This window comes from Mustelus asterias, chromosome 11 (assembly GCF_964213995.1).
Source record: "Mustelus asterias chromosome 11, sMusAst1.hap1.1, whole genome shotgun sequence".
NCBI classification, from domain to species: Eukaryota; Metazoa; Chordata; class Chondrichthyes; order Carcharhiniformes; family Triakidae; genus Mustelus; species Mustelus asterias.
Genome location: NC_135811.1, coordinates 12,577,202 through 12,596,769, shown reverse-complemented (window position 1 = coordinate 12,596,769; position 19,568 = coordinate 12,577,202). Strand labels below are relative to the sequence as shown.

General features: G+C 46.0%; 1 protein-coding gene across 2 annotated transcripts in view; it reads right to left on the bottom strand.

The window, feature by feature from the left end:
- The window catches only part of sema4gb (sema domain, immunoglobulin domain (Ig), transmembrane domain (TM) and short cytoplasmic domain, (semaphorin) 4Gb), a 166,020-nt gene that overhangs the window by 21,333 nt on the left and 125,119 nt on the right, over positions 1 to 19,568 (bottom strand). For both annotated transcript variants that reach the window (XM_078223139.1, XM_078223140.1), the window contains exon 9: positions 11,860 to 12,035. In XM_078223139.1, coding sequence (XP_078079265.1) covers positions 11,860 to 12,035 — 176 coding nt within the window. The remainder of the gene's footprint in view (positions 1 to 11,859; positions 12,036 to 19,568) is intronic.

The window sequence follows — 19,568 nt, the reverse complement described above, 5'->3', positions numbered from 1 at the left end:
TTCACTACCCTCTGAGAGAAGAAGTTCCCCCTCAACTCTGTTCTGAACCGGCCCTCCCTTATTTTGAGGCTGTGCCCTCTAGTTCTGGTTTCCCTTCTAAGTGGAAAGAATCTCTCCACCTCTACCCTATCCAGCCCCTTCATTATCTTATATGTCTCTATAAGATCACTACATTCTGCACTCTCTCATTTCCTTCTCTATGAATGGTATGCTTTGTCGGTATAGCGTGCAAGAAACAATACTTTTCACTGTATGCTAATACATGTCACAATAATAAATCAAATCAAAACAAATAGATTTGGTCTCTGGATTACGAGTATAGTAAAGTAACTGCTATGCTACCATTCTCTTTGCAATGGGATTCAATCCACTATCATACAATGAGAAGTAGAGCACAGCGCAGGTATAACTGGAACTATCCAGCCACATTCCTTCCTTCTATTTATTGTGAGTCACTGTTTCATGGGGCCAGATTGCGTTACTTGACAAAGCTGCTCAGGGACATTTCATTTTGTGCTTTGATAGATAGACCTGCAGTGCATTGAGAGAGAACATGGTATTGGAGAAACACACCACCCTGTTGGAAAGTTAACAGCCTGCAGTCACTGAGTCCACAAGCAGGGGTGCAGTACCGAGTAGGTGCCGCACTGTTGGAGGCAGCATCTTTCATAGAAAGATAGAAACATAGAATGTAGGAGCAGGAGGAGGCCATTCAGCTCTTCAAACCTGCTCCGCCATTCATCACGATCATGGTTGATCATCCAACTCAATAGCCTAATCCAGCTTTCTCAGATGGGATGTGAAACGGAGGTCTGCTCTCTCAGGTAGACGTAAAAGATCCCATATCCCTCTATTTCCAAGAAGAGCGGGGGAGTCCTTCCCGGTGTCCTGGAAAATACTCATCTCCCAAACAACATCAATGCACGGGATGCGGGCATAGTTGGCAAGGCCAGCATGTTTTACCCACCCCTACTTGTCCCCGAGAAGGTGGTGGTGAGCTGCCTCCTTGAAGCACTGCAGCCTCTGTGGTGTAGGCACACCCAAAGTACTGTTGGGGAGGGAATTCCAGGATACTGACCCAGTGACAGTGAAGTGATACATTTCCGAGCCAGGAATGGTGAGCGATTTGGAGGGGAAGCTGTGTGTGCTGGCGTTCCCATGTATCTACTGCCCTTGTCTTCTAAGTGGTAGAGGTCAGCTTTGGAAGGTGCAATCTGTGGGAACTTGCTGCGTGAAGATTGGCGGCTGTGGTTCCTACACACCAACAGTGACCACATTTCAAAAGTATTTAATTAATCTGCATGGGTTTCCTCCGGGTGCTCCGGTTTCCTCTCAAAGATGGGCGGGTTAGGTGGATTGGCAATGCTAAATTGACCCTAGTGCCATGGGGATTAGCAGGGTAAATGAGGGTTATGGGGATAGGGCCTGGGTGGGATTGTGGTCGGTACAGACTCGATGGGCCTAATGGCCTCCGTCTGTACTGTAGGGATTCTATGACTGTAGGCACTTTTTAAATATCCTGGGGTCAGGAAAGGCGCTATATAAACACAAGTCTAATGATACTGAATCTCAAATCAAAGTGCTGTTGGCTTTCCTATGCAAGCTTGTAAATGGATTAGGTTACCTTATCATTCGGCTAGATTTAGAACAAAGAACAATACAGCACAGGAACAGGCCCTCCGGCCCTCCAAGCCTACGCCGCTCATGTGCCCACGAGACCATTCTTTTGTATCCCTCCATTCCCAGTCTGTTCATGTGGTTATCTAGATAAGTCTTAAACGATCCCAACATGTCCGCCTCAATCACCTTGCTTGGCAGTGCATTTCAGGCCCCCACCACCCTCTGTGTAAAATACGTCCCCCTGACATCTGTGTTGAACCTTGCCCCCCTCACCTTGAACCCGTGACCCCTTGTGTTCGTCACTTCCGACCTGGGAAAAAGCTTCCCACTGTTCACTCTATCTATGCCCTTCATAATTTTATACACCTCTATTAGGTCGCCCCTCACCCTCCGTCTTTCCAGGGAGAACAACCCCAGTTTACCCAATCTCTCCTCATAGCTAAGACCCTCCATACCAGGCAACATCCTGGTAAATCTTCTCTGTACTCACTCCAAAGCCTCCACGTCCTTCTGGTAGTGTGGCGACCAGAACTGGACGCAGTATTCCAAATGTGGCCTAACCAACGTTCTATACAGCTGCAACATCATATGCCAACTTTTACATTCTATGCCCCGTCCAATAAAGGCAAGCATGCCATATGCCTTCTTCACCACCCTCTCCACCTGTGCTGCCACCTTTAAGGATCTAATTACATAGATACATGCAAGCCCAACTTTAATCTAACCCACCCACTGGGAATAGGCTGGGCTTGGCCCAGATGCCAGTACAACACCTACGTTCATGAAAGGAACCATGCATACGTAAGTCTTTCTTTTCTTCACCAAGATTACAATGGAACCATAAGAAAGGTACAGTGCAGAAAGAGGCCATTCAGCCCATCATGTGCCAAGTTTACAATGAAGTTTAATTTTGTTCCTGACTTTAATCAGGCAATTGGGATGGGCCTGTTAGAGTATGAACTACCTGATTAAGGGCCAAATTGATGGCCAATCAGGGAGCCTCTTGCTTTGTACTTAACCCAGGAGCGTCAGTTCCTCTGGAACTCCGAGTGTAGACTGCTAACTGAAAGCACTTTGTATGCTGTTGTCAGACTTGTAAATAAAGGGATTTTGGTGAAGGGACTTATGCCTCTGGGGACTTACTACACAACAAAACGTGCATCACCAGGGTATTGTGCCCAGTATTGGACACTGCACTGTGGGACGAATGTGAAGATTTTGGATGAAGTGCAGAAGAGAATTCTGAGAATGGTTTCAGGAGAATTCAGTTAGCTGGACAGCTTGGAGAAGCTTCAGGGAAGGGAAGGTTGAGAGCAGGTATGCTTGAGGTTTCCAAAAACCATGAGCATTCTAGATAGAACATAGAGAGAAACTGTTCCCACTGTCAGAAGGATTGAAGACCAGAGTACACCGATTTAAGGCGATTGGCAAAAGAAGCAAGCGTGGCATGGGTTAAAATCTGGAATGCAATGCACAGGTGGAGGCAGATTCAATTGTGGATTTCAAAAGGGACAATAGGTAATATAAAACAAGGGGTAAAATTCTTAAAGGGGGCGCAGGAGCAGAGGGACCTGAGTGTATATGTGTGTAGTTCATTGAAAGTGGCAGGAGAGGTGGAGAGAGCAGTTAATAAAGTTTATAGTATTCTGGGCTTTATTAATCGGGGCATAAAGTACAAGAGCAAGAAGGTTATGTTGAACTTATACAAACACTAGTTAGACCTCAGCTGGAACATTGTGTACAGTTCTGGGTGCGACGCTACAGGAAGAATGCGAACACTTTGGAAAGAGTGCAGAAGAGTTTTACAAGAATGGTTGCAGGGATGAGAAATTTCAGTGATGAGGATAGATTGGAGAGGTTGGGACTGTTCTCCTTGGAGAGAAGGCGGCTAAGAGGAGATTTGATAGAGATGTTCAAAACCATGAGGGGGCTGGACAGAGTACATAGGGAGAAACCGTTCCCGCTCGTAAAAGGATCACGAACGAGAGGGCACAGATTTAAAGTGATTTGCAAAAGAAGCAAATGTGATGTGAGGATAAACTTTTTCACCCAGCGAGTGGTTGGGGTCTGGAATGCGCTGCCTAGAAGTGAGGTGGAAGCAGGTTCAATCGCAACATTCAAGAGGGAATTAGATGATTATTTGAATCGAAACAATGTGCAGGGCTACAGGGAAAAGACAGGGCAATGGCACTGAGTCATGATGCTCGTTTTGGACAGCTGGTGTAGACAGGATGGGCCAAATGGCCTCCTTTGAGACGTCACAATTCCGTGAATCGGATAAGCAAGTGAAGGGAAAGCAATGTGCAGGAAGAACCAGAGGGAAACGGGAGAGCAAAACGGGATTAGATAAATTACTCTGACAAAGAGATGGCATGAACTCAATGGATCGAATGGTCTCCTCTACGTTCTAACCATTCCAGGATTCAATGAGTTGATTGTTGTGTTTATCCCTCTGGGCTGCCATCATACACCTGACTAAACACATTTTAGTTCATGTTACGTATAACTGCAGCACTTCACCCAGCAGACTTCAGCTTGTTCCCTCAGGTTAAAATGTAGTCAGAAAGCAGAATGAAGACATGATTATTCGCTGCAGTCTTTTGAGTTCCACATAAAGAAGTCACTGAACGAGTCTCTTCAATGCACTCTGCTTGGAGACTGAATTTAACAAGCACTGACAAGAGTTGATCTTTAATACACTTGTGCATCCACACAGCGTCGCCTGCCATGCTGCATCAGTTACACACGGTTACACCGGACATCCGCGCCATTCATTTACCCAACTCAGCACTGATGGAAGGACAATTGACAGACCTGCTGTGGAAACAGTTGCTCAAGTGGGAACAAAGATAGACCTGATAAGAGGTCTACAAAATACCTGATAGAGGTCTACAAAATTATGAGAGACATAGACAGAGTGGATAGTCAGAAACTTTTTCCCAGGGTGGAAGTGTCAATTACAAGGGGGGGTACAGGTTCAAGGTGAGAGGAGGGAAAGTTTAAGGGGGATGTGTAGAGGAAGTTTTTCATGCAGAAAGTGGTGGGTGCCTGGAATGCGCTGCCAGAGGATGGGGTGGAAGCAGGCACATTAGCAACATTTAAGAGAATGGGTACATGAATAGGGAGGGAATAGAGGGATATGGACTGAGTAAGGGCAGAAGGTTTTTTTAATTTTAGTTAGGGCACCATGATCGGGACAGGCTTGGAAGGCCGAAGGGCCTGTTCCCGTGCTGTAATTTTCTTTGTTCTTTGTTCTTAAAAGAAAGAGTCAGGGAACTAAAGAGAGAGAGAAAATTAGAGAGAGCAAGAAAGAGAGAAGGATGGACAGACACCGATTTATACAGCAAAAGCTGCAACTGGTGTCAATCTGAAATGAAAACACAAAATTCTGGAAATGTTTTCCAGATTTTATACATTGTTTTTTAAAATCTCTGGCTATCCCAAAGTGCTTCCCAGCCAATGAAGTGCTTTTTGAAGTGTGGTCACTGTTGTAAATATAGGAAACGCAGCAGGCAATTTAAACCCAGCAAGATTCCCCCAAACAATTTCTTTTGTTCACGGGATGTGGGCGTCGCTGGCCAGGCCAGCATTTATTGCCTAATTGCCCATTTGGCTGAGTGGCCATTTCACATTGTTGTGGCTCTGGAGTCACGTGTAGGCCAGACCGGGTAAGGGCGGCAGATTTCCTTCCCTAAAGGGCCTGATTGAACCAGATGGGTTTTTACGACAATGGTTTGATGGTCACCATTTAATTCCAGATTTCTTTTTCAGTGAAGTCAAATTCCACCATCTGCCGTGGTGGGATTCGAATGCAGGTCCCCAGACCCTGGGTCTCTGGGTTGCCAGTCCAAAGCTGTGCAGGTTAGGTGGATTGACTATGCTAAATTGCCCCTTAATGTGAGGGGGATTAGCAGGGTAAATACTTGGGGTTAAGGGGACAGGGTCTGAGTGGGATTGGAGTCAGTGCAAGCTCGATGGGCCAAATGGTCTCCTTTTGCACTATAGCGGGTCTATGATTCTATGACAATACCGGTACACCATTGCCTCTCCTTAAATAAAGTGATAACGACCAGACAATCTGTTTTAGTCATGTCGATATGAGGATATATATTGGCCAGGTCACCATGGAGAATTCCCCATCTTTTCTTCCAGATATCATCGGGGGGTCTTTTTACATCCAGCTGAGCTCCACCAAGAGACAGTAAGGGAGTGTTGGCCTAGATTTTGTGCTCAAGTCTCTGGCTTGAATACGCAAACGTCTTACTCAAGAAGCAAAAGTGTGGCCCACGGATGCCGGGGCTGTGCAGGTGAAGGATTGTGCGTTGGGGGGGTTGGGGCGGAGGTGGAGAGAGGGAAACAGTGATTTATTTCTGGATAGCTAAGCTCAGATGAACCAAATTACATTCGCCCCCGTGTGTATCTTGTGACCTTTCGAAGCTCTCTATAAAGTTTGTTAATCGGCGCTGAGAATTTAATTGCATCTTTAAATGGAAATGTATGTGTGACGACCTTGTGACGCATTTAGTGAGCCTTCTCAATGTGCTGGGTCATATTTACGCAGTCTCTTCAGTTTTGTACAACAATTATTTCTAGTTAGTTATGAACTGGGGCATATCTAAAAGAGGATGACAGCTGCGTAACAATGAGAGGTCATTCGGCAAGGCTAACGCTCTGTAGATGGTCACAACAGTCTACAATGACTGCTTGAACACTGTTGACCTTCCACGGCATCAGATCCGAGCATACCCATGCTCAGCAGTAACACTCATCGGCAAGCGGGCCCACTGTATGGTTATTCTCTGACCGTGAATCCTAAAGTAGAGATGAGGCTTAGCTGTAGCAGTGATGGTTCTTGAATTTGTGAAAACCGCTGCAGGAAGAGCCAAGGATTTTCCTGTCCCGCCCACCCAGGGTGGGGGGAGGGGGGCACCATGCAAAGGACCATTGACCTCAGGTGGGATTTTCCGGTTTTGGGGTGAGTGCGGCCTGAAAATCCCGCCCGTAGAGTCATACAGCACTAAAAGCACCCTTCGGCCCATCGAATCTGCACTGACAATACCACTAAAGGTGCTCTAATCCCATTTTCCTGCACTTATCCCGTGTCATTCAATGTTATGATATTTCCAAGTACTCATCCAAAGTATTTTTTCAAGGCTAAGATTTCTGGCCTCCACTACCTTCCCGGGCAGCGCATTCCAGATTCCCACCACCCTCTGAGTGAAATTTCTTTTCCCAAATCACCTCCAAATCTCCTGCCCTTTAAACTAAAACTATGCTCCAATAGGCAGAGGTTGGAATAGAGCAGCAGAGAGATTTAGATAAATTAAGAAATTAAGGACTTGAGGCAGTTTTCGTTAGAGAGAAGGTTAAGAGGTGGCTTAATAGAGGCATATAAGATGGTCAGAGGATTAGATAGGGTGGATAGTGAGAGCCTTTTTCCTCAGATGGTGTTGGCTAGCACGAGGGGACATAGCTTTAAATTGAGGGGTGAGAGATATAGGACAGATGTTAGAGGTAGGTTCTTTACTCAGAGAGTAGTAAGGACGTGGCACGCCCTGCCTGCAACAGTAGTGGACTCGCCAACATTAAGGGCATTTAAATGGTCATTGGATAAACATATGGATGATATTGGGATAGTGTAGGTTAGATGGGCTTTAGATTGGTTTCACAGGTCGGCGCAACATCGAGGGCCGAAGGGCCTGTACTGCGCTGTAATGTTCTATGTTCTAGTCACTGTGATGCCAAGTATACCACTGCCATAGAATACTAGTAAGCATGAGTGTATCATTACAGTATAGGAGAGTTCTCAATCCCCGTGGAACCAAACCTAACAAGGGGCAAGAATCAGAGTAGGCAAATTCCACCCTCTGGGCTTTTCAGCAGTGGATTGGTGGGAGCATTCTCACCTCCAAGTTAGAAAGTTGAGAGTTTAAGCTCCCACTCCAGAGACTAGAATACAAAATCTAGGTCAGCACTCCCTCATGGAGTATTTCGGATGTAATGCTAAACCTTGTTTGCTCTCTCAGGTGAATGCAAAAGATCACATAGCACCTAAGCAAAGGAGGGGAGTTCATCACAGTGTTCTGGTCAACATCTATGGGCAGCACGGTGGCACAGTGGTTAGCACTGTTGCCTCACAGCTCCAGGGACCCGGGTTCAATTCCAGCCTTGGATGACTCACTGTGTAGAGTTTGCACATTCTCCCAGTGTCTGTGTGGGTTTCCTCCGAGTGCTCCGGTTTCCTCCCACAGTCCAAAGATGTGCAGGTTAGGTGGATTGGCCATGCCGAAAAGATGTGTAGGTTAGATTGAGCCTGGTAAATGTGTGGGATTACAGGGGTAGGGCAAAGGAAAGATACTCTGTCAGAGAGTTGGTGCAGACTTGATGGGCCAAATGGCCTCTTCTGCACTGTAGAGTTTCTATGAACCTCGCGCTTTTGTACTGTGATGTTAGTGTACCTTTAAGAGATTTTTAAAAATTCATGCTCACAGCCTCAGGTGATGTCATTGTTGGGAGGAGGAAAACTGGGGGCAGGTCAGGTGACAGGAGTTCATTTTCAGTTTCAGTTTTAGAAGGAACAGCAAATTAAAAATAAGTGTTTTCTCTCTCTCCCTGTTGTTTTTGAAAATTCTGTTGGTTAGCTGAAAACAAAATCTTGTTTTTCCAAATGGTGAAAATCTGCTGTTGTTGGGGGCTAGACCAGAGTCTCTCTGGTGTTTTGGGAAGCTGTCTTGTCTTCAAACCGTTCGGAGTGAATCCAGAGAACTGCAGACTTCAACCAAAGGACCCAATTTCCATTATCACGTGAGCAGTAGATTTTGCTGTGTTGAAACTGTTTAAAGTGTTTTGTCTCAGGCAAGGGTTTTGGTTTGATTGGAACACATTAGATACCTTTGTCAAGGGTTAAACATTATAGTGGTTGTTTTGTTTCTTGTTTGTAATTGATAAAAGTTTTTGCTACATTTATTATTATACATGTTAACTATATTCTTAAATAAACTTTGTTTGATAAAAGCTCCCTCGTGGGTCTTTTGAATCACACCTGAAGTGGAACAACTCATGCTTATCCCAGACCATTTCAAGATGCAAAACTTATCATTCAGGCAGGCTTCATAAAACACTTTGGAGTTTGTAACCTGAACCATAACAGTACTCTATATGCTTCTGTTTATCAAGCTCGATGGGCCAAATGGATTATTCTGTACTGTAGGGATTCTATGATTCTAACCTGTAATCTACATCAAAATAACATAGTATCTGGTTATCATGTTGCTGTTTGAGGAAGCGCATTTGCAAAATGTCTGCCACATTTCCCATGATTACTTTCAGTTATGATGTGGAGATGCCGGCGTTGGACTGGGGTAAACACAGTAAGAAGTTTAACAACACCAGGTTAAAGTCCAACCTGGACTTTAACCTGGTGTTGTTAAACTTCTTACTTTCAGTTAACCACTGAATCATGTGATGATTGAACGTTCATAGAATCCGAGAATCCCTACAGTGCAGAAGGAGGCCATTCGGCCCATCGTGTCAGCAACGACCACAATCCCACCCAGGTCCTATCCCCGTAACCCCGCATATTTACGCTGCTAATCCCCCTGACTCTGGGGGCAATTTAGCACGGCCAATCCACCTAACCCGTCTATCTTCGGTTTCCTCCCAAAATCCAGAGCACCCGGAGGAAACCCACGTGGACACGGGAAGAACGTGCAAACTCCACACGGACGGTGACCCAAGCCAGGAATCGAACCCGGGTCCCTGGCACTGTGAGGCAGCAGTGCTAACCACTGCGCCACCATGTCACCCAACCTGGCTCGCATAAAGCAGCCCTAGACAGTATCTTCTTTTTATCTCCAAGGATGACCATCAGAGCACCAGAGTGCACTGCAGTGGGGATCGAGGAAAGGCTGGATATATCGAGATGTGGTAATTTTTCTGTATCCATTGTTTAGTCGGGAGGACCAGCTGGGCCAGTCAAAACGTAGTTTCCAGCAACATTTATTTTCAGAAATGAAATAAGCAGCTGCTGAGTGGAAGTGAATTATTTAGCAAGCAGAACACGTTACAAACTGCTTTCTGTTTTACTTTAATGAAGTGACTGCGAAAAATGAACAGATGGACATTTTGGGTAGGCTTGCTCTACTTTCCGTTCTCTTGTGACCCAAGATCAATAGTTTCTGCAAGGCCGTTCTGTTTCCAAATGGGACTCAGCTTGGATCAGGATCGCTGCAGTTACTAGATCAGGAGAGGCTAGTTATAAACCGGTTATGCTTTCCCAGATCTTGCCCTGAATATCTTTTGCCAAGCAGTCACATTAACAATGACAACGTCAATAGGGCGGCACGGTAGCACAGTGGTTAGCACTGCTGCTTCACAGCTCCAGGGACCTGGGTTCGATTCCCGGCTTGGGTCAATGTCTGTGTGGAGTTTGCACATTCTCCTCGTGTCTGCGTGGGTTTCCTCCGGGTGCTCCGCTTTCCTCCCACAGTCCAAAGATGTGCGGGTTAGGTTGATTGGCCATGCTAAAATTGCCCCTTGGTGTACTAAGATGTTTAGGTTTGAGGGATTAGTGGGTTAATATGTAGGGGTATGGCAGTAGGGCCTGAGTGGGATTGTGGTCGGTGCAGACTCGATGGGTCAAATGGCCTCTTTCTGCACTGTAGGGTTTCTATGATTTCTAACAATGTCATTTTGCTTTTTCAATTCTTGTTTAATCACATAAACCTGAAGCAAGGACTCGATAACGCAATGTTCTTTCAAATCGGAGATAGATTCAAACCCAGTATAGACTAATGGAATCAAAGGAAAATACTGAGGATGCTGGAATCTGCAACAAAAACAGAAAATGATGGAAAATCTCAGCAGGTCTGACAGCATCTGTGGAGAGAGAATAGAGCTAACGTTTCAAGTCTGGCTCTAACGAAGGGTCATCCAGACTTCAAAACATTGGCTCTATTCTCTCTCCACAGATGCTGTCAGACTTGCTGAGATTTTCTGTAGTCGAATGGAATGGAGATCTCCCTTGCCTGCTGGTTGTCAGAATCCGATGGGTGGGATTTTGCGATCCTTCCTGCCGGTCGGATCTTCCAGTCTCGTAGAAGGCGACCCCCACCCCCCCACCCCCTCCCCTCTCCCCCACTGGTTTTTTTAACCTTCTCCCTGGAACTTGGGAACATTTTGGTGACTGATCTTGAGACCATCTATATATTGGGCCAATTTAATGCCCCCTCCCCTCCCCCGCCCGTGAGTTTAGTTGGTGGGGGGGGGGGGGGATTTAATCAGATGGGTGTGCTAGGGATCCCATTGCCTTCCAGCCACTGCCCCTGCCCTAAGTCCGGAATGGCCAGGGTTATGGACAGCCTTCTCACCATGTGATGTTCTCAAGTGGGTAATTAATGCCCATAGTGAACTGTGTAGAACTGTGCACGTTTCCCAGGGAATTGTTAATCGCTTGTATAAACCGTCAGGAAAATGTGACTGTTAATGGGTACAGATCTGCTAACTGGATGTCTCCTATCACACCTTCTCAGAGCGTGGAAAGCTACGTCTCTATTCAATTTCAATTAACGTTATTTGAGGCCCGTTTATTCTTAGCTTGGGGGTAGATTTTAAATGTGTGCTTTCAGTAGGGGATTTTTTTTATTCCTTCGTGGGACATGGGCATCGCTGGCTGGGCCAACATTTATTGCCCATCCCTAGTTGCCCCTGGGGGGCAGTTGAGAGTCAACCACATTGATGTGGCCCTGGAATCACATGTAGGCCAGACCAGGTAAGGATGGCAGATTTCCTTCCCTAAAGGACATTAGTGAACGAGCTGGGTTTTTCCAACAATTGGCAATGGTTTCCAGACTTTTTTTATTGAATTCAAATTCCACCAGCTGCCGTGGTGGGATTCGAACTCGGATCCTCAGAGCATGATCTGAGTTTCTAGATTAATAGTCCAGCAATAATCCCACTAGGGCATCGTCTTCCCGTGTGCATGGGCTGGTGTCAAAGAGCCACATTTACCAAAGAGTATGTTTTATACATGGTTGCTTTCTGAATGTTGCTCCCTCACTCATGCCTTGTATTCAAATGGGCCTGGAAAAATCCCACCTTCCCCCCACTGCTGAGCATTTCACAAAAGGCAGCACCTTTGGCAGGGCAGCACTCCCTCGGTCCTGTGCTGTCCACAGAAACCATGTGGTATTTTTGCTTGTGATATCGTCATCATTTCCTGAATGCAGTATTTATACATACCATTGCGATACAAACACCCCGTAGAATACGGTGTTCTGCCAGCTTCCTTGCTTCAGAGCGTAGGTACCCGTCATGATGTTGAAATAAAAGCCAAAGTCTGGGATTAAACACACAACTCGGGCCTTCAGAAAAGAAGTCCACTTCCTCTGTAGAGTTCTCATTCCTCCCTCATCACTCTGCAACACAAAATATTCCAGATGGGAAGATATATATTTGTATGTGTACATATTGCACTGTTAACGCTAGCCATTGCCAGTCACCGCCTGGCTACCTCCAGATTTACTAGGTGGATCCTGCGGCTTAAAGCAAAAATCAGCATTTTCATTTTTATATGTAAAAAAAAATGAAGGATATAACGCAAGACAAATTACATTTCAGAACACTGGGGCATTAATCGAATCATAGAATGGTTGCAGCAAAGAAGGAGGCCATTCAGCCTGTCATATCCATGTTGGCTCTCGTCAGGAACAGCACAGCTCATCCCACTCCCCTATCGTTTCCCCATAGTCCTGCAAATTTTCTCTCTTCAAATATTTAGCCAATTCTCTTTGGTTGAATCTGTGTCAACAATGCATTCCAGATCCTAACCATTTACTGCATCAAATTGTTTTACCTCATGTTGCCTCTGGTTCGTTTGCTATTCATTTTGAAATCAGCGATCTCTGGTTCTCAACCCCTTCCATCACAGTTTCACTCTGTCTATTCTGTCCAGACCCTTCTTGATTTTGAGCATCTCTATCAAATCTTCTCTCTACCTTCTCTTCTCCAAGGAGAACAGATCCAGTTTCGCCAATCTATTCACGTAACAGAAGTCTCTCATCCCTGGAACCACTCTTGTGAATCTTGTCTGCACTCTCTCCAATGCCTTCACACCCTCCCTCATGTATAGTGCCCACAATTTGGAGACAATGCTTCAGTTGAGACCAAACCAGTGTTTTATAAAGATTCATCTTTAATCTGGGGTTTGTGATTGTGGGGTTACAGGGATAGGGGAAGGGAAAGGGCTCGGGTAGATACACTGACACAGAGTTGGTGCAGGCTTCAATGGGCCGAATGGCCTCTTCTGCACAGTTGGGTTTCTATGGTTCTATGCTTCTGTTTATAAAGTTAAGGATTCTACTGTCTTATTAACCACTTTCTCAATTTGCCACGTTCAACGATTTGTGCAAATGTACCCTACAGTTCCTCTGTTCCTACGCCCACTTCAGAATTAATTTTCTATTGTTGTTCCTCATTCTTCCCACCAAAACATATCACTTTGCATTTCTCAGTGTTGACGTTTTCCCACCTCATTTCCGGCCATTCCACCAGCCTATGTCCTCTTGGTGTCTCTCACTATACTCCTCACGTCCCAAGTTTCATCTCGTCTGCAGAATTGGAAATTTTTCCTTGCACTGTACCCAGGTCATTAAGACAGAACAAGAGGTTCTAAATGCAGACCCTGGGGAACTCATCAGTAATCTTCAGAGATCCCAGACATGCTAATGTCTGGGATGCAATACATCAGTAACTTGAGGCACGGCATGTGCTAGGTGCCACTTACCAGAAAGGGACGCACGATTTTGGACTAAAGGGCGGGATTTTACGGCCTCACTCTAGCGAGACTGGAAATTCCCACCCGAGGTCAACGGACATTTACGTTGTCCGCCCCTCGCCCACTCCAATTCTGTGGCGGACGGGGCGGTAGAATTCCAGCTATGGTCACCATAGCTTTGCACCACTGGACATCTTCCTTGTGCCATGTCTGTGCCTGTTGTACATTCAGTAACTGAGACCCAGTTTGTCTATGATTAGTTAGCAACTCCATTATTGCCTCTATCATGCGAGTATCAGAATGATCAAAGACAGATGAGATCTCAGCCTTTTTAGGAATTCCTATGCACTATTAACTCATGCAAGGATGCTGCAAAGTCTCGATGTGGTTGATTGGCCCTTTAACTCTTTTTCCTTCTATCGATCCTGACTCCATCAGTCAAATTCATGTATTTGGCTTGGCAACTCCTCATTGATTAATTCCCACATTGGCAGACACACGGTGGCACAATGGTTAGCACTGCTGCCTCACAGTGCCAGGGACCCGGGTTCAATTCCAGCCTTGGGCGACTGTCTATGTGGAGTTTGCACGTTCTCCCCGTGTCTGCGTGGGTTTCCTCCCACAGTCCAAAGATGTGCAGGTTGGGTAGATTGACCATGCTAAATTCTCCCTTATTGTCCAAAGATGTGTAGGTAGGTGGATTGGCCAGGTTAAACTGCCCCTTAGTGTCCCAAAATGTGTATGTTAGGGGGATTAGCCGCGTAGATAACGTGGGGTTACATAGAGCCTAGGTAGGATGCTCTGCCAGAGAGTCGGTACAATCTCAATGGGCTGAATGGCCTCATTCAGCACTATAGGGATACATTTTATTCAAAGACCCTCTCAGTCTAAAACCCACATAAATTTTACATTACCTTTCTTTTTCTCTCCGCCCGAACCTATGATTTAGGAGATTCTTTCTTTTTGGTCTCCTATCTTGGATCTGCATGTGGGGTATCGGGGGTTATGGGGTGTCTGGGATTCTCAAAGGGAAAGAGACAGCACCCACCCCAACCTCCAAAACTGAGTCTGGTCCATACCTGAATAACCTACATGTGATCCTGCGAACTATTCCGCCAATTCTGTTACCGGCTCCTTGGACACCTGTGAACACAGGCGTTTTGGTGTTGACAGGGTTAATGCAGTGCAGTGGTGCATTTACAGCTTATTCAGATTACATTCCTCCAGTGAAAACAATGGGAGCTTTCACCAGACCACTACCACTCCCACTTGAGAAGTCAAATTTCAATGTCTTAAATGACAGGTTGTCAGAAAACAACAACCCACGAGACAACATCCCTCTCCAAGTACAAAGATTTTAGATTAGCCCACAAACTGGAAGGGAAGGAGGTGAAACTATCAGCTGTGAATTTTCCACTAGGACCAAAGGTACATTGTTGAGGTACTTATAACCGTGATGTAACTTTACTCGTCTGAACAAAACGTCCATCATGAGGCTGGGATTTTCCTTACCCGCAGCGGGTTTTCCAGCAGTGCATGTGGCTCACCATTGGCCGTCAGTGGGATCTTCTGCTCCTGGTGAAGTCAATGCCATTTGTATGTCTCGCCTACCCCACCACCGGGGAACTCACCCATCTTCTACAGGACCTGTAGTTCCCGCCGGCAGGAAGGGCCGGGAAAGGCTAGCCATGAGTCATAGAATTCCTACAGTGCAGAAGGAGGCCATTCGGCCCATCGAGTCTGCACCGACCACAATCCCACCCAGGCCCTAATCGCGTACCCCCACCTATTTCCCCTGCTAACCCCCCGAACACTAAGGGGCAATTTAGCGTGGCCAATCAACCTAACTTGTACATCATTGGACTGTGGGAGGAAACCGGAGCACCTGGAAGAAACCCATGCAGACATGGGGAGAATGTGCAAACTCCACACAGTGACCCGAGGCCAAAATTGAGCCCGGGTCCCTGGCGCTGTGAGGCAACAGTGCTACCCACTGTGCCACCGTGCTGCCGAATCACACAGACCAGGGAAATTCTAGCCAGTGCAGACATGATGGGCCAACTGGTCTCCTCCTGCACTGTAACAATTCTGTGTTTCACCAGGGTGATATCAAGACCTAAATGGTTAAATGAGGAGGACAGGCTGTGCAGACTTGGCTTGTAATTTGCTTGAGAATAGAAGATTAAGGGATGTTATATATTTAGTCATTGCATGATTGCATTAAGAGTAAGTAAATGTATGTGGGGTTGTGGTGATAGGGCCCGGGGTGGGATTGTTGTCAGTGCAGGCTCGATGGGCCGAATGGCCTCCTTCTGCACTGTAGGGTATCTATGATTTCTATGATTCTAGCCATATCATAGAAAGAAACCCTACAGTGCAGAAGGAGGCCATTCGGCCCATCGAGTCTGCACCGACCACAATCCCACCCAGGCCCTACCCCCACATATTTACCCGCTAATCCCTCTAACCTACACATCCCAGGACTCTAAGGGGCAATTTTTAACCTGGCCAATCAACCTAACCCGCACATCTTTGGACTGTGGGAGGAAACCGGAGCACCCGGAGGAAACCCACGCAGACACGAGGAGAATGTGCAAACTCCACACAGACAGTGACCCGAGCCGGGAATCGAACCCGGGACCCTGGAGCTGTGAAGCAGCAGTGCTAACCACTGTGCTACCGTGCCGCCCTAGTCTAATGAATGGCAGAAAGACTCAAAGATCTGAATGTATTCCTCCTGTCACTATGTTCCAGTAGTAGCTGTTCAGGTGCTTCAGTCTCTATGTTGCAGTGGTCCCATTGCAGAGCACAATCCAGTGATTATTGTTGGAAAATGCGTCTGGATACCTGACATTGAATTCCCTCTCTTTCTTTCATGAGTTCACATCTGTTAATTTATGCATATACATTTGTGGGCATGATGGGAAAAAGCACAGAGGGAACTAAACCCACCAGCAAGAAACATTGGGACAGCCATAAAGCTTCATTATTCCAGCCAGGGTCCATTCTAAGAAAACAGCAACAATAACTTAAGATAGTACAAACAATCCCAAGGCGCTTCACGGGAATGTTTAAATTACTCACTGAGCCACAGGAGAATCATAGAATCCAACAGGGCAGAAGGAGGCCATTCGGCCCATCAAGTCTGCACTGCCCACAATCCCACCCAGGCCTATCCCCATTACCCCATGCATTTACCCTAGCTGCCCCTAGGAAACCCGGAGATATCAGGGCAGACGATCAAAGACTTGGTTATGAAGGGAGGTTTTAAGGAGTGTCTTAAATGGTGAGGGAGAGAATTCATGAGTTTACAACCTTGGCAACCTAAGGCCTAACCACCGACAGTGGAGTAGTTACAGTGAGGGATGACTGGAATGGAGGAAAGCAGAGATCGCGACATATCAGAGCTGGAGGAGGTTGCAAAGATAGGTGGGGGGAGAGCCATGGAGGGATTTGAAAACAAGGAGAAGAAATTGAAAATTGAGGCATTGTTGGATCAGAGGCGGGCGTGGGACAGTTAGTACTGATGTGATGGGACATTTGGAGTTCAGTTACAGAATTTTGGACTTACTTTCCCAAAAAGCACCCATAACCGAGCTACGCTAATGGGTGACAGGCCTGGCATTAAAAATCCAGACCTTCCTGCCTGTGTGACAAAGCTCCACACTGAAACAGAGCATTAACCAAGTACCTGAGTTCAAAAATAATTGGTTATACGGACGTCCTTCAGTGAGCTGCTGGCACTCACTGTCATCGCTGGCAATTGCCACTTGGGCAAAATGCCAACAATGCTGCTGAAACCGCACTCCAATGTTAATCACCAGCAGTAGAACAGGTGGAGGAAAGACATCTAAACCAAAGCAGCCTCAGCCCGGCCGCGGTGGCACAGTGGTTAGCACTGCTGCCTCACAGCGCCAGAGACCCAGGTTCGATTCTCGGCTTGGGTCACTGTCAAAGAACAAAGAACAGTACAGCACAGGAAACAGGCCCTTCGGCCCTCCAAGCCTGTGCCGCTCATCGGTCCAACTAGACCATTCGTTTGTATCCCTCCATTCCCAGACTGTCTGTGTCGAGTTTGGACGTTCACCCCGTGTCTGCGTGGGTTTCCTCCGGGTGCTCCGGTTTCCTCCCACATTCTGAAAGACGTGCTGGTTAGGGTGCATTGGCCATGCTAAATTCTCCCTCAGTGTACCCGAACAGGCGCCGGAGTGTGGCGACTCGGGGATTTTCACAGTAACTTCATTGCAGTGTTAATGTAAGCTTGCTTGTGACACTAAACTTTAAACTTCTTTTCAAAACCCGAACAGCTAAAAATAGGTAAATGAACTTCGACCTCCTTGTATTTTTCCACCATGCGCTCCTGTATATAAATACACTTTGGATTATTAACATTTAAATGGTGGCTGTCAAGGAGACATTTGCAGAATAGATACAAGACCTGACCTTACGAGAGGGCTGAATTAGCATCCGTGGTTGAGATGATTTAATTGTTGAAGCACGCTGGGTTAATAACCACTTCGACTGATGTAAACTCAGCTCCATTGCACTGCAGTATGAGGGACATTCATCCGCCTCTTCTTAATCATGCCATCGCTCAGTTTAAAATAAGAAGCAATGGAATCAGAGCAGTGAGGGCTGCGTTAAAGATAAAGATAGCTCTTGGGAGAGAACAAAGTGACACTGATGGCGAAGCCTCAAGGACATAAGTGAACCAGATGGAATTTTATAAGAATCTGGTAGATTTGTGATCATAATGAATCGAGCATTTTAGCCCAGACCTAAATGTAGATTAATTGAATTTAAACTCCTTCAGTTACCAGGGTGGGATTTGAACTCACATCTCCCAGAACCTTAGCCCAGGCCTCTGGATTACATTACTGTTAGTACCATGCTACTATTCCCATGTCCACCCTCCAGAACTGTTGAGGAGTCACCAGGATTTAAAGCTTTATCATCTGGAACATGCCAGGCAAAGAAGAATCATTGAACAAAGAAACAGGAACAGGCCCTTCGGCCCTCCAAGCCTGCATCGACCATGCTGCCCGTCTGAACTAAAACCCCCTACTCTTCCAGGGACCATATCCTTCTATTCCCATCCCATTCATGTATTTGTCAAGATGCTCCTTAAAAGTCACTATCGTATCTGCTTCCACTACCTCCCCCGGCAGCGAGTTCCAGGCACCCACCACCCTCTGTGTAAAAAAACTTGCCTCGTACATCTCCTTCAGGTGCAATGAAAGATGATTTTTTTTTCATTGTCTCCCAAGTTCCATTAAATGAAACAAAAACTTTATGTGCAGTGCTTGCCTTTGTCTTGGCTACAAATACCATCCTAACGCGGCATTCACCAACATTAGGTAGGGCATTTCTGTTTTGTTTTGGGAGATCTCAAAATATTTCCCCATCTGTGAGGGAAAGCTATTCTCCTGGATTCTAATTCTGAAACATTGTATTCTCGATTTTCACTCAGTGCAGGTCAAGGAGCCAGTTTAGATCTTCACGATCTTCATCTTAAACTGGTAATCACACTTCCTAGTCCACCCCACACCAAAATACACAGAAATATCTTCATTTCTCCAAGAAAAGAACAATCTTGTGATTCACTTCCCAAATCCTACCCCTCCCTAAAGGACATCAGTGAACCACAAGGGGTTTTCCAACAATCGACAATGGTTTCAATGGTTTCATAGTCATCAGTAGATTCTTAATTCCAGATTTTTTTTATATCTTCATTTCCATGGTGGGATTCGAACCTGGGTCCCCAGAATATTAGCTGAGTTTCTGGATTAAAAGTCTAGCGATAATACCACGAGGCCATTGCCTCCCCTTGTGGCCTACTCCTACTTCCTGCTCCTTAAAACCTACTTCTTTGACCATTCTTTGGGCCACCTGTTTTAATATCTCTTTCCCTGGCTTGGTGTCAAATTCAAATGACTCTGTGAGGCACCTTGGGAAGTTTTCCTATTTAAAAGCTGCTATATCAATGCAGGTTGTTGTTGTGATTATCCATCTTTCTGAACTGTCACAATACAACAACGCCCCTTCCAGGGCAGAGAACGCCTAAACAAAATATAGCAATCCAAGTGTAGTCTTGCAAAGCTAAAGCAACTTGTTTTGCCTGATGACCTAATACGCCTGAGTTATATCCCAATGGATGATTGATTGGCACTGTTGC